We start from the raw sequence: 13,922 nt of genomic DNA, 5'->3' as shown, positions 1-13,922 counted from the left end.
ACCTCTGCCTCCTGGGTTCAAGTGATTCTCCTGCCTCAGCCTCCCAAGTAGCTGGGACTACAGGTGCTGGCCACCACGCCTGGCTAATTTTTGTATTTTTAGTAGAGATGGGGTTTCACCATGTTGGTCAGGCTAGTCTTGAAGTCCTGACCTCAGGTGATCCGCCCACCTCAGCCTCCCAAAGTGCTGGGATTACAGGCGTGAGCCACCGCGCCCATCCTGATTTTTTATTTGTTGATTATTTATCTAGTTGATTTATTCTGAAACCAAAAAAAAAAAAAAAAAAAAAAAAACAAGCAAACCTTAGGACAGGTCTATTGATTTATCCTGACACCAAAAAAACACCTTTAATAGGTCCAGAAGACATACAAACAACTGACCACAAAATCACCACAAAGACGACTTGAAGAGATTCCAAAAGTGATACACGCCATTGTTAATCATGGTGAAATTAAACCAGATATTAATAACAAAACCAGAAAACCCTCATAAACAACCACTGAGTCAAAAAAAGTTACTTAAAAATCACAAAAGATCTAAATGAAACGCTAAAGCAATGCTGTTAAAAAAGAAAATTTGTAGAATCCAGGAAGTTTTTTTTATTTTTTGTACAGGGTCTCACTCTGCCACCCAGGCTGGAGTACAGTAGCACAATCATGGCTCACTGCAGACTTGACCTCCCATCCTCAAGTGCTCCTCCCACCTTAGCCTCCTGAGAAGCTGGGACTACAGCCACACACCACCACACCTGACTAACTTTTTAATTTTTTGTAGAAACAAGGTCTCACTATGTTGCCCATGCTGGTCTCAAACTCTCAGCCTCAAGTGATCCTCCCACCTCAGCCTCTCAAAGTGCTAGAATTACAGGCATGAGCTAACCATGCCTGGCCCAAGAACTCCTTCTTAGGGAAAAATAAAAGAGGTATCATTACCTAATCTAATCAACAGTGAAGACACAAAGCACAAACATACAAAAAAATGCTACAGGGAGACAGCTATATATAAAAAGGAAGTTAAAATAGAAGCAACTACTTTGTTCAGTTCTGTGCAAAAATATAAACACTATGATTTATAAGAAAATATAAATAACCAAAGCCTGAACACAGAATAAAACAGAACCTTTAAAAGGCCAATTTCCAAAGAAATAAATAGAGGAAGTTTGCAAAGAACTTCCCCAGAAAAACATCAGCTACGGACATATTCGTAAGTTACTTCTGTCAAACCTATAATGACCGGGTAACTGCAATGAGACTCAAACTCTTCCAGTGCACAATCATAGGAAAGCAAGGAATCTAGCATGTAATGATAAGAAAACCCCACAAAATAGCATCGACAAAGAAAATCAGTGACCTGTAGAAATATTGATATAAAAATCCTACATAAAATATTTGAATATAATCTAATATTAAATATAAATATATAAATATTAATATATTCAAATGTCAAAATAATATACTAATTCTAGGAATTGAAGGAAGATTTAATATGAAGACATTTAAAAATATAATTTACTCCATTAACAGGTCAAAAATATATTATAAATATATAAATTATATTATTTAAATTAATATAAATTATCATGAAGATTCTGATAACATGTTAAAAGGCATTTAGTAAAATTCAATACCTAGCCCCTAACAAAACAAGAATGACTAAATACTTCCGTAACCTAATCAAGAATATTCAAAGATGTCTGTGGTTGTTACTTTTCCTTAACACTCCGCAAAGGTAATAACCAACATAATTGAACTAGTTATAAAAGTTGATAAGGAGTTTGCAAATCATGTATCTACAAAACCCAAGAAAATCAGCTGATATGCTCTTTTAAGTAATTTAAATTAAGTATATAGTTCAATAAATTCTTTGGGTACAAACTAATTTACTAAGATTAACAGCATTCATATACAGAAACCAAAAAGACAGGTGACTGAAAAGAAGACCAAAACTCAATTATTTACAACAACAGTAAGAAACATAAAATTTCCAGGAAGAAATAGAATGACAAAATTTGTGTAAAGAAAATTCTGAAATGCTACTGATGCAAAGAAAAAAGATGAACAAATAGGAATTTTCATTACAATAAAAGTGACATTTCACATTACTGGTAGAAAGACTGATTAATCAATGCAGGACATTGGGACAACTGGTTATCTAACCTGGGAAAGGAGAGGGAGCCCTACCTTAGATTGTATCTATAAATTATAGATAGATCAGATTTAAACACTGACAACAAAACCACACAATTGTTCAGCATGTGTGAAATAACACACATACAAGGAAGGAAATTCATTTTAGTATTGCTGGCAGCAAGAAACAATTAGAAATAATGTAAATATATATCTTAGGGGACTGGTTAAATAACTGATAGCTGTACCAAGGATTATTATACAGTTTTCACAAGAAATGAAGCAATGTTATAGGTGTTAAGATGACATAAGCTCTATATTACATTTTTTAAAAAAAATCGTGGTATAAGACACTACTATTTCTCAAAACACCATATAAATGATATGCACAAAAGAGTTCTAGAGCTTGATTCCTTCCAGAAACTGCAGAGAGGGGCTCAGGGAACAAGGGATGGGAGAGGACTTTTTTCCACAGTATGCCCCTTGGAATTTCATTTGCATCTATTAGCTAGACGATTTTAACTTTTAAAAAAGTAGCTAGCATTTACCATTCCTCCAGAACATACAAGTTTCCTGCTCCCATGTAAGCCTGCCAGCCTTAGGGAGTTCCTCTCCTCCTTTTTCAGACTCATTGTGGCTCTTCTTGGTCCCATATTCATCCACAGTAATTTTAAAGTCAGTTTGCCAAAATCCACAAAAATAGTTAAATCTCCATAACCAATTTAAGAATATCCACTGACGAAATTGGTACAGATGCTCATTTATTTATATATTTTTCTATGTCTTTAATATGGTTTTATAATTTGTACCCATAAGATTCTTATATATCTTTTGGGTTTTTCCTAGATATTTCACATTTACTGTTTTTTTTTTTTTTAAATGGGATTTTATTTTATATAGCATTTCCTGGTTGGTGGTTGCTGGTATTTATTGGGCAATCTGCTTACCTCTCTTATTAGCTTCAGGTTTGTCTGTAAATTCTACTGGACTTGTTTCTTAGCAAGCTGATTAGGACTTCTAGTAAAGTGCAGACCATAAGGAGTCACGATGGGTATCCTTATCTTGTTTTAGATTTTGTACGGGATTCTTATAACAGTTCACCATTAAACATGACTCTTGAGGATGCTTATTGGTAAACATATCTTATAAATATAAAATGATAAATATAAACGCAAATATGATACTTGCTATACGATTTTGGTGCATAACTTTTATTGAGGACTTTTCTTTCCAGTTTGCTAAGTGTTTTTTTTTTTAATGGCACTGCATTTTATTATTCCTTGATATATTTTTATCCACAGACTTTCACCACACAATGGGTTTTCTTAGCCACTAAGAAACAACCATAGAGCATGGATTAACACACAACACAAGAAGAGGTCTGCTTTGTTGTTAGTCCTAGCATGTTGGGCTCAACTTTCTTATTTTAAAGTGAAATGAAGTCAGTTAAAACAATACATTCTGGTCATTTCGTTCTCTATCTTTGGTCTTTGAGGGACTAAAAAAGATGTATGCCATGAAGAGCAGGTTGGAATCAGGGAGCCCTTTCACAGAGACAAAGGTCAGGAGAGGGTATGGCTGAAGGATTAGTCGCAACTAGAACACACGAATGACAACAACGCAAAACTAAGTGCTTCCTCCTATACTGATGCACCTTGAGAATGTAACAAAGGAGTCAATAACTTTGTTTTCTGGATGGAAAGTTTTGAGTTTAGGCAAATTAGAATAAAGAATAACTGATCTAGTATATATTAAAAGTGTCATCTAAGGGCTAAGAACGTGTTCATTATTTATAACGGTTGTGTCAAGAAATACAAGCTCATAAAGTAATGTCTAAACTTGATGAATTTGTTTTCTTGTTCACTCTTCTATTCTTTAAAAATATATATTGTTAAGTTCTTAAGAAATAAGTTCAAAGAGATTCACACCTATTTTTCTTCAAAAGTAAAGCAAAAGGTTAGAACTGAGCCAGAACACTGTAAATATTAAGTAACTAGAGGAGTACTGTGATCCTACTGCACATTACAGGCCAAATATATTTGATAAGGCTTAAGATTTTCTGGAATTAATGATAAACTCTGAAGGCTGATTTATACAATACCTCAAATATAACAATGGGTCCCAATTCATTATTCATTTTCTTAGATCATCAAGTACTCAGGCAGGTTTGCATCATGTGAAAACATATTTGTTAGTATTCAGATAAAGAATACTCCAGGTCTCTCATTTTCTTATAAACTGCTTAATCTATAACAAGAACTTTTCTTCTTCCAATAAAGAGAAAACATAGCAATTTGGGTTTGAGATACACTGATAAGTAGCCTTCTAGTCCGCTATTTTAATTTCACTTAATACTGTAAGTCACAAAATGGCATGTAAATGTCTAATATTAAAGTATACATTCCATTTCTCTGAACTTTTTCAATAACTTCCTCCTCATTTTCTCCCACCCCACTCCATTCCCACAACTTTCCACCGTCTGGCACCCCAGAGCGCTCCCTTCTCTCCCAGGGTGTGAGCTTCCATGCGATGCTGAGCACTCAAGTGCCGCCAAGCCACAGGCCTGAGATGATCCCCTCCCTGAGATCACTCTGAGAGTTCCAAGACAAATACATATATATATAATGTGTGTGTGTGTGTGTGTGTGTGTGTGTGTGTGTATTTCATGGTAACAGCCACTGATTATTTAACATTTTTACAAAAGTAAGAAATCTCATGAGTCATAATTTCCTGAAAGTAATTACCTACTTTTAAGCCTTCTAACAATGATTCAATCTCAGAAACTTCTGCCATCTCATTTGAAATGAATATATTGGAAAATGAGCACATTAAAAAAACAGTATAAAAACAGCCACAACCAGTGGAAGAACCAATCACCACAGAATGCAGCGATGTGTTTTCTATCAACGAAAAACGTAACAAATGCCTGTGATGTCTTCTCGTCCCTCATAAATAGTTCACACCACTGTGGAGTCTAGAGGCCTTTTACAATGTTGATGGTAACATAAATTTATTTTAAGTGTATTCTAGGTAATCTGGATAACCACCTTAAGACTTAGGACTGCTCCCCAATTTCAGTAACTTATGGCCCCCTACTGGCTCAGTGTACTGGCTCAGAGGACTGAAAACATCAGAATCATAAAATTTGAGATATAAATTTAGATGAATATTGATCTAGTATCTTGCTGTCAAAAGACTTTATGAGAATAAAAGCTATGGAAGTATAACAGGAGGAGATCCAAAATACCTGACTAGATTAGAAATGTTGAATTTCTGTATGACACAAACACCTGAAACTCATTTTTTCTTGCCTCTGAAGCAATTATCACTAATTTCCATTTTGTAAATTAAAAGAAAACAATACAATGGAAAAACATTTATGACAAATACGACAAAAAGTTTATATTCTAAAAATGTGAAACTAAAACAGGAAAACAATTTTTCCTTCTTAAATCAGCAAGATATTTAAAATAATTATTCTCAATGTAGTAAAGAGGCATCAAGACAGCCACCCTCAACATACCGCTATTGAAAGCACTTTCTAGAAAGCAGTCCAGCATTACACATCAACAGCCTTACAGATAATCCTATCACTTGACAGCCATTCTATTTCTAAGTAAATAACCTGAGATGGGGCAAGACTTATGTCTTAATAGAAAAATGTTCCCAGCCGGAAGTGGTGGCCCATGCTTGTAATCTCAGCACTTTGGGAGGCCAAGGTGAGATCACTTGAGCTCAGCAGTTCAAGAGCAGCCTGGGCAATATAGCAAGACCCTGTCTCTAAAAAAAAATATACACACAAATGTATTATAACATATTATATATATAGTGTATATATAATATATAAAATATAACATTTATATATTATATATAATATATAATATACATTTTATACATATTATATATAATTATATATAATAGATATTTTATTTTTTTTATAATATTATATATATTTTATATATATTATACACACACACACACACACACACACACACACACACACACACACACACACACACACACACACAAAGCCAGGCATGGCAGCACATGTCTGCAGTCTCAGGTAACCCTAACTCGAACCCTTCCCTCCCTGCCAAAACCTCTGTTAGAGTGTTTTAGAAAAGGAAAAATGGTGTGTATTCATCATTCCTATGGGCCAGGGAAGTGGTGACCCTTTTAGAAAATCTGAGGTATTTTCTTATTTAGCCAGGCATGGTAGTGCACACCTGTAGTCCCAACTACTCAGGAGGCTGAGGTGGGAGGATTGCTTGAGCCCAGGAGGTGGAGGCTGCAATGAGTCATGTTCACACCACTGCACTCCAGCCTGGATGACATAACAAGACTCTGTCTCAAAAAAAAGAAAAAATGTTCCCCACATCATAAAATTTTATAGTTAAAAAAAGGAACTAAGTGTTAATACTAGTAAAATAAGTTAAAGTATATCCACTTGATAGAATACTATGCAGTTAATAAAATTAATGTTTCAAAAAACAATGTTGGGGCAGGCCACAGTGGCTCAGACCTATAATCCCAGCACTTTAGGAGGCTGAGACAGGAGGGTCACTTTAGCCCAGGATTTTGATACCAGCTGGGCAGCATAGTAAGACCTAGTCTCTACAAAAAAATTTTTAAAAATTAGCCAAGCATGGTGGCATGCACCTGTAGTCCCAGTTAAGAAGGAGGCTGACACGGGAGGACCACTTAAGCCCAGAAAGTCAAAGCTGCAAGAGAGCTGTGATTGCACCACTGCATTTCTGCCTAGGCGACACTGTCTCCAAGAAAAACAACAATGGTGTGAGAAAATGCTCACAGTGTATATAGTAAAGATAAGATTTAAAATTATATATGCATATACATATGTACATGCATACAGAGAAAGAAAGAGACAGAGACGGAGGGAGAGAGAGTGAGAGAGGCAGAGAGTGAGAGAGGGAGGGAGTGAGAAAGGGAGGGAGGGATGGGGAGGGGGAATGGGGTGGGGGAAGGGAGAGAGAGAGAGTTCTGCTACCAATAATAATTTATTGGGTTGTTCAGATCAATCCTTCCATTGAAAACTAGAAAAACCAAAGAAAATACTAAAAAATAATTCATTTAGCAGCATCTGCCAATTCTGGAAAAGGCAAGTGAGAGGCTTAAAAGCTAGGCAGAGCTTTTGACAATCTCATGGGGACAGGGAGACAAAAACTGTAATTCAGGCGCACCAAGAAACGGAGCCTTGGCAAGAACCCACAGACTAGGTTGTGATCCTGAAAGACTCTGCTTAAAGCTAACCTAGAAAGAGCTTGGTCTGCATACGCACTAAAAGCCCAGCTTCAATCATGTCAATTCCTGATTCGATTAAGGTGATTTGAAATTGGTGGTCCACCAGACATCATCATCCTAGCGCCTGTATCTCTCTAATCTATATTTCAAATAGATATATGGCACACAATAAAAACACTCACATGGGAGTTGAAAGAACATGCAATATGCAAGTACCTATTTGTATGTAAAGTCCTAGGCTAGAGTGTAATAATCCTTCTTTTCAGTTCTGTCCCACTGTCTAAATATCAAGCACAGAAATACTTATCATGGACCTCCAGTGACTCTAGGAAAAATGCCAACGAGAGGTGAAATATTTTAGTTTTCATAACACTAAAATATGAACCCTTTTCATAATTTCTATTTAATAAAAACTGTTGAGTCTTAATTTCCCTTATTTCTGAATTAAAAATAATTTACAGTATTTGCTGAATACAGATACACTGTAAAGATTTTATAGAGATTAACCAAAAAATCCCTTCCTTTCAATTATATTTTTGTTAACAGTAAAGGTATTATACTTTTTCTTTAAAAATGTTCTCCATTATGATTACCCCAAATGTTACACTGTAAAGAATTACTTTAGATTTTGATTTCTATTATTTATGCAGTGACCATATTTAAACTGGTAAAGTAAAACATTTAGTAATTTTAAAGCTAGGTAGAGACCTAGATACCCCTTCAAATAACAGGCAAAGTTTTCATTTGGGGAGAAAATAACATTTTTACTGTGACATATATAACTACTTATTTTATTAACTTTGGTTCCATTTTATAAAAAGGAAATATTTTTAATTTAAAATCTCAATTTCAGCCATTATGAATTATATATTTTACAGCTTGCTTGAATCTTTTTACATTATTAAATTAGACCTATCCCCAAATTTTACCAACTTTTTAAAAACTTACTTACCAGTTTATAACAATGATACAACTAATGAAAATGACATATCTGTGTAATGATGCAAAAATCACCATAGGTTCAAGAATAATGTAGTTGTTTCACATCTGAAATTGAAATATATTGTAAGTTTGATAGTCAATTTCCTTTGTAGTTGGAAAAAAGTAAAAGTAACAGCAGAGTACTGTTTTGGCATATTGTTTATTATATAACAATAACATTTCAATTAAAATTGCCTCTGAAATCTCAACCATGACTTCTCAAGACATAGGACTACACTCTGCCACCTGACACGAGCTTTGCAACTTAGAAAATGGTTAACTTTCTGAAAACCCTAAAGATTTCTTTCTGGTTTTAGTACTATTAGAAGTAGCTACGCTTTACCTAGGCAACTGATTTGCTTTATGGACATCACCAAAATGTTGAGGCTTCTCCTTTGCGTTAGCTGCTAGAAAACGGAAAGCCAAATCTGCAACACATCCTCAGCAGGCTGTCGGACTTTATAAAGGTATAGAAGTCTTTCTTATATTAGCCTTACTTGTGGCTCTATTTCATATACTAAACTTCACTCTCCTTTTCTTCATCCTGCTCATCCCCTTCTGATATATATAACCTTCTTCTATTCTATCTTTTTTCTAATCGTCCCCAAAATATTTTTGAAACAAAAGAGAAGTTCCAATGAAATATACCATGTGTATGTATTGATACACATACATGAATACAATGCGCATGTGGGCACACACATGAACCAAAAGCACTCCACCTTCCATTCTTTCTTCATGATGAAAGGGGGACTGTGCTTCCTGGACTGTTGCATTTACATGTTGTACCGGCAGAACTATTAATAGTTCCTCTTTTACTCTTACCCCAGTTTCAGACATTCTCTTCCCTCCTTTTTCTCTGTTTCCCAGCAGTTGAAAACATGAATTAATCAATGTCTTACTATGAAACAGGATGTTTCAAATTTTTATATTAAAATTGAATTCCAGTATTTAAAATGTTATACTTTCCTTTTTAATATTCATTTACTAGCTCCAAACTAAATCTAACTTTATTTGTACAATGCTTCTTAGTATATTAGTACACAATCTATATTAACACAACTCTTAAGACAAAATTTCAATGATTATCAAATTTTATGATGTATAACCTACTAATTTTGTTGAATGGATTTTCCTTCAAAATAAGTTGTGCAGTTAAAAATTATAATATCATGTCTTTTCAAATTATATACATCTTAAAAACTTCCATTTTCATTTTTAATTCGATTATAAAAAATGGTCATAATAAAATTATATACTTTATCCAGTTTGTTGGAGAAAAAGAATTAAAAGCCAAATAACTAGGTCTTCTCTTTCACTTCCATATAAAATTCCTCTTGATAACACTAAATAGAATTCTACTTACAACAATACTTAGCAGAAAAAATCTTCCATAGTATTACCAGAAATGTTTAGAAGCGAACAGCATGTCAATAACGTAACTTCCATGTGATTAGGATATTCTTTGCATTTTGATAATCTGGCATAGAAAAGTCTTCAGTAGAAGAAAAGAGAAATAGCCAAAAAGAAACAGCTGACTTAAATTATGATAATTACTGCTGAATGAAATGAATTACCTAAAACAGTGGAATCGGTCATCAATAGACCTGAATGTGATTGAGATATACGTTATCAGGGAACAGTACAACAGTGATTAGACAATGCAGAACAATTAATCCTTCTCAGTTATATGCCCCGCCTTCCTTACCCTTCTGTATCATCTACTTTCCCCAACAAACTTCCATGCCTCCCATTTACTTCTTCTTGGTTTAAATTTTTCAATTTAGAAATTACACATATAAGAAATTATTTTAAAATATGTGTAGTGTGAAGAACAAGACAAACACAAGTTAAATCACCTCCTATGTTAGGAAAGAAAGCAGAAACCAACTCTGACAAAAGCCCCTAGAATGTGCCCATTGTGGTGGCACTCACCCCCACAGCTGGTTACCACTGTCCTTAATTTTGTGTTCACCATTTCCCCTTCTGTGTCTTCATGCTGTTGGCCCCTATGTATACCTATCCCTTAAAAACATGCTGTGCAGTGTTGTCTGTTTTTGAAGTTTACAGAAATGGAATCATACTGCATGTATTCTTTTGTAATTTGATTACTTTCTTAATATTATGTATCTGAAATTAACCCATATTGATGTGTGAGGCTATAGTTTATTTTTACTGTAGTTTTTGAAGTTTACAGAAATGGAATCATACTGCATGTATTCTTTTGTAATTTGATTACTTTCTTAATATTATGTATCTGAAATTAACCCATATTGATGTGTGAGGCTATAGTTTATTTTTACTGTAGTATAATAGTCTGTTATAGAAATATATGACTATCCATTCTACTGTCAATGATCACTATTATGGTGGCACCAGCCTAATTTTTTTCACAACTTGAACATTATTTTTATTTTTTACAGTTAATGTTTTAATTTTAAACACATATTTATCAAGTCTTTGCTCATTATTCGTTCTTGTATTTCAGAACTTTCACTGAAATTTTTTTTTTCTGCCTGATGTTAGCCACTGAGAACTTCTTTTCTCTCAGATTGTTATTTGTCTACAAAAGTCTTTATTTGAATCTCCCTCCTCCTTGAAAGGTAAATAAATCTAGGCTGAGAGTTACTGTCTCTTAACACACATTGAAGCTATTATTTCAGTTTTGCAGTATTCCAGTATTGCAGTTCAGAAGTCAGTTTGTGAGTCTAACTACCACATCTGTACATATGATGTCTCATAAAAAATCTATTGGCTACACTTAAGATCTTCTCTTTCCCTTTAGTAAATACTGCAGTTTTTAAACAATACAGCTAAATGTGGATATCATTTTAAATTTGGTTTGCAATGGGCTTCCTGGAATGAGTATTAGTACCTTTCAATAATTCCAGAAAGTTTTTAGCCAGTATCTCTATAAATGTTGATTGTTCCTCATTTCCTCCATTACATCCCTCCAGAACTCTAGATATGCAGGTCTGTGAGTGATCTTGTATCTGGAATATATATAGAGCTCTATAACACTTCAGTAATACTGAAATAAACTAACTCCATAAAAAAATGGGCAAAGGATTTGAATACTTTGTGAAAGAAGTTATAATTGGTCAATAAGCACATTAAAATATGCTTGTATCAGGGAAATGCAAATTTCAACCACCATGAGATCCTAGTATAAATCGGGTGGAATGACTCGAACTTTTAAAAACTGACAATACCAGGTATTGGAGAGAATGTGGAAAATTTGGAACTCTCATAGATTGCAGTGGGAAATGTAAAACAGTCACTTTGGATAATAGTTTTGCCATTTCTAATAAAGTTAAACATACACTTATCACATAGCCTAGCAATTCCACTCCTAAGTAGTTCTCAAAACATATGCCTACAACACCTGTACATGAAACGATATTGTAGCTTTTGCCATAATTGCCTCCTAATGAAAACACCAGCCGGGCATGGTGGCTCACACCTGTAGTCCCGGCACTTTGGGAGGCTGAGGTGGGTAGATCGCCTGAGCCCAGGAGTTCGAGACCAGCCTGGGTCCCGGCACTTTGGGAGGCTGAGGTGGGTAGATCGCCTGAGCCCTGGAGTTTGAGACCAGCCTGGGCAACATGGAGAAACCCCAACTCTACAAAAAAAAAAATTCAAAAATTAGCCAGGCGTGGTGGCATACACTTGTAGTCCCAGCTACTCGAGAGGCTGAATTGGGAGGATTGCTTGAGCCCAGGAGGTTGAGGCTGTAGTGAGCTGAGATTGTACCATTGCACTCCATCCTGGTTAACAGGGTGAGACCCTATCTCCCCACTAAAAAAAACCACCCCAAATATCCCTCCAGTAGATTAATGAATTTTTTAAATTGTGGTATATCCACACAATGAAATACTACTCAGCAATGAAAACAAATGAACTACCAATATACGTAGCAAATGAATCACAAAACATGCTAACCAAGAAAAGATTATCATGGAAAATAATATGTTTCCATTCAAATAAAATTCTAAAACAGGGGAAGCTAATCACAGTGACCATAGGCAAATCAATGATGGAAGGGAGCAGAAGGCAGTACAAAGGAGTACAATGAACTTTTGGGGTGATAAAAACTTCCTGTAATCTTAATGGAGATGGTGGTTGCACAGAGCATTAGTTTACAGAGGAAGGAAAGAAAATGACTTCCTCAAGAAAACACAGCTGGTTAACAGCAGAGCTATTAGTCTGGTTTTATTAAAGATTTCAAGCTTTTTGTTAGAATGACTAACTAGCTGCAGGAAAAAGCCTATGTTCACCTAGCACTCAACAAATATCGTTGAAGACTGTTGAGTGAATGTCACACGTCAGTCACTAGTTCTAGGTGTTTGGGATACCCCATACCCAAGAGATCCTTACTCCGTACAGAGATTGCAGGGGCAGAGGGCACACAAGTAATGGTACTGCTAATAAATAATTTAACTATATGGAATGCTGTAAGGGCCCCTAAAATATCTCCCAAAAGAGTTTTTGATTTTCAAGTTTAAATCCCAAAGAAAAAGGCAGACTTACTATGGAGTGAAACATAAGATTATAAGGTAAAGTAGATCCTTACCTACCACATAAAAAGGGAACTACAGATGCATTGCAGACCTATCTGATAATGATAAAACTATACAATTAGTAAAAGAAAATGTAGGCAATATTCTGTGGCCTTCTTAAGGAGGACTTCTTAAAATACAATTTCAAAAGCATAAAACATTAGGCAGAAGAGATTGAATATGATCATTTCAAAACTTAAAATTTCTGTTCAAGAAATAAAACTATGGAAAAAGTTAAATAAACAGATGACAGAATGAGAAAAGATGTTTACAAAGCATAAAACCTATAAGGGAATTAATGTTTAGAATAAAGAGCACCACCTGTAAATCAACAGAAAAAGGTAACAATATCCCAGTGGAAAACAAGTAGAGTTACAGGGACTCACAGAAGAGGAAACCCAAAACCTTATAAGAACACCAAGAGCTGCCTAAACTCATTAACAGATAAAGAAATGCAAGTTCAAACATCCAAGTGACAAAATGTGGGCAAGTGAACAGCACTAAGCAAATGCAGATACGCAGGAAAATAAAACCCCCTGTGCACAACACTACCCAGCATGAAGACGGAGGTGGCCCTTCTTGAGAGCTCAGTCAGATTAGGCACCTGTGTGCATACCCTGAAATCAGGGAGGAATTTCTGTTTCTGGACAGACAGACCAACAAGTTCCTTGTAGTATCATCTGTGGTACTGAAAAGTCGGGCAAGTCGTAGTAATTTATGGTGGAAGGAAACTTAAAACATCTTGAGTGTCCATAGCAAGGAAATAATTCAAAACGGGGAAAAAGTACAAAGAGATAATGGAGCACAATGAAAAACTTGAAAACATTCAAGTTATTCTAGACTGTAACACTGGCAGCATGATGGTCAGAAGGCAGGCAATACTACAGGGCTGCAGTAGGAGCCAAATGATATCACGGATGCAAAATGTAGTCCAGTGCCTCACACTTAATACTTAAATAAGTAGTTCCTGCTACTTAGCACACTTTACCCCTCT

General features: G+C 35.1%; 1 protein-coding gene across 28 annotated transcripts in view; it reads right to left on the bottom strand.

Moving 5' to 3' along the window:
- Positions 1-13,922, bottom strand: part of ZMYND11 (zinc finger MYND-type containing 11) — a 114,938-nt gene that overhangs the window by 46,881 nt on the left and 54,135 nt on the right. For 3 of the 28 annotated variants that reach the window (XM_063669485.1, XM_054437213.2, XM_054437223.2), the window contains exon 2: positions 8,341-8,435. The exons of the other annotated variants lie outside the window; for them this stretch is intronic. In XM_063669485.1, the coding sequence (XP_063525555.1) occupies positions 8,341-8,405 (65 nt within the window). In that variant the 5' untranslated portion in view covers positions 8,406-8,435. The remainder of the gene's footprint in view (positions 1-8,340; positions 8,436-13,922) is intronic. 28 annotated transcript variants of the gene reach the window in all.

The sequence above is a fragment of the Pongo pygmaeus genome, chromosome 8, assembly GCF_028885625.2.
Source record: "Pongo pygmaeus isolate AG05252 chromosome 8, NHGRI_mPonPyg2-v2.0_pri, whole genome shotgun sequence".
In the NCBI taxonomy this organism is placed as follows: domain Eukaryota; kingdom Metazoa; phylum Chordata; class Mammalia; order Primates; family Hominidae; genus Pongo; species Pongo pygmaeus.
Note: the sequence above shows the minus strand (reverse complement) of the source record. Positions and strands in the feature narration are given on the sequence as shown.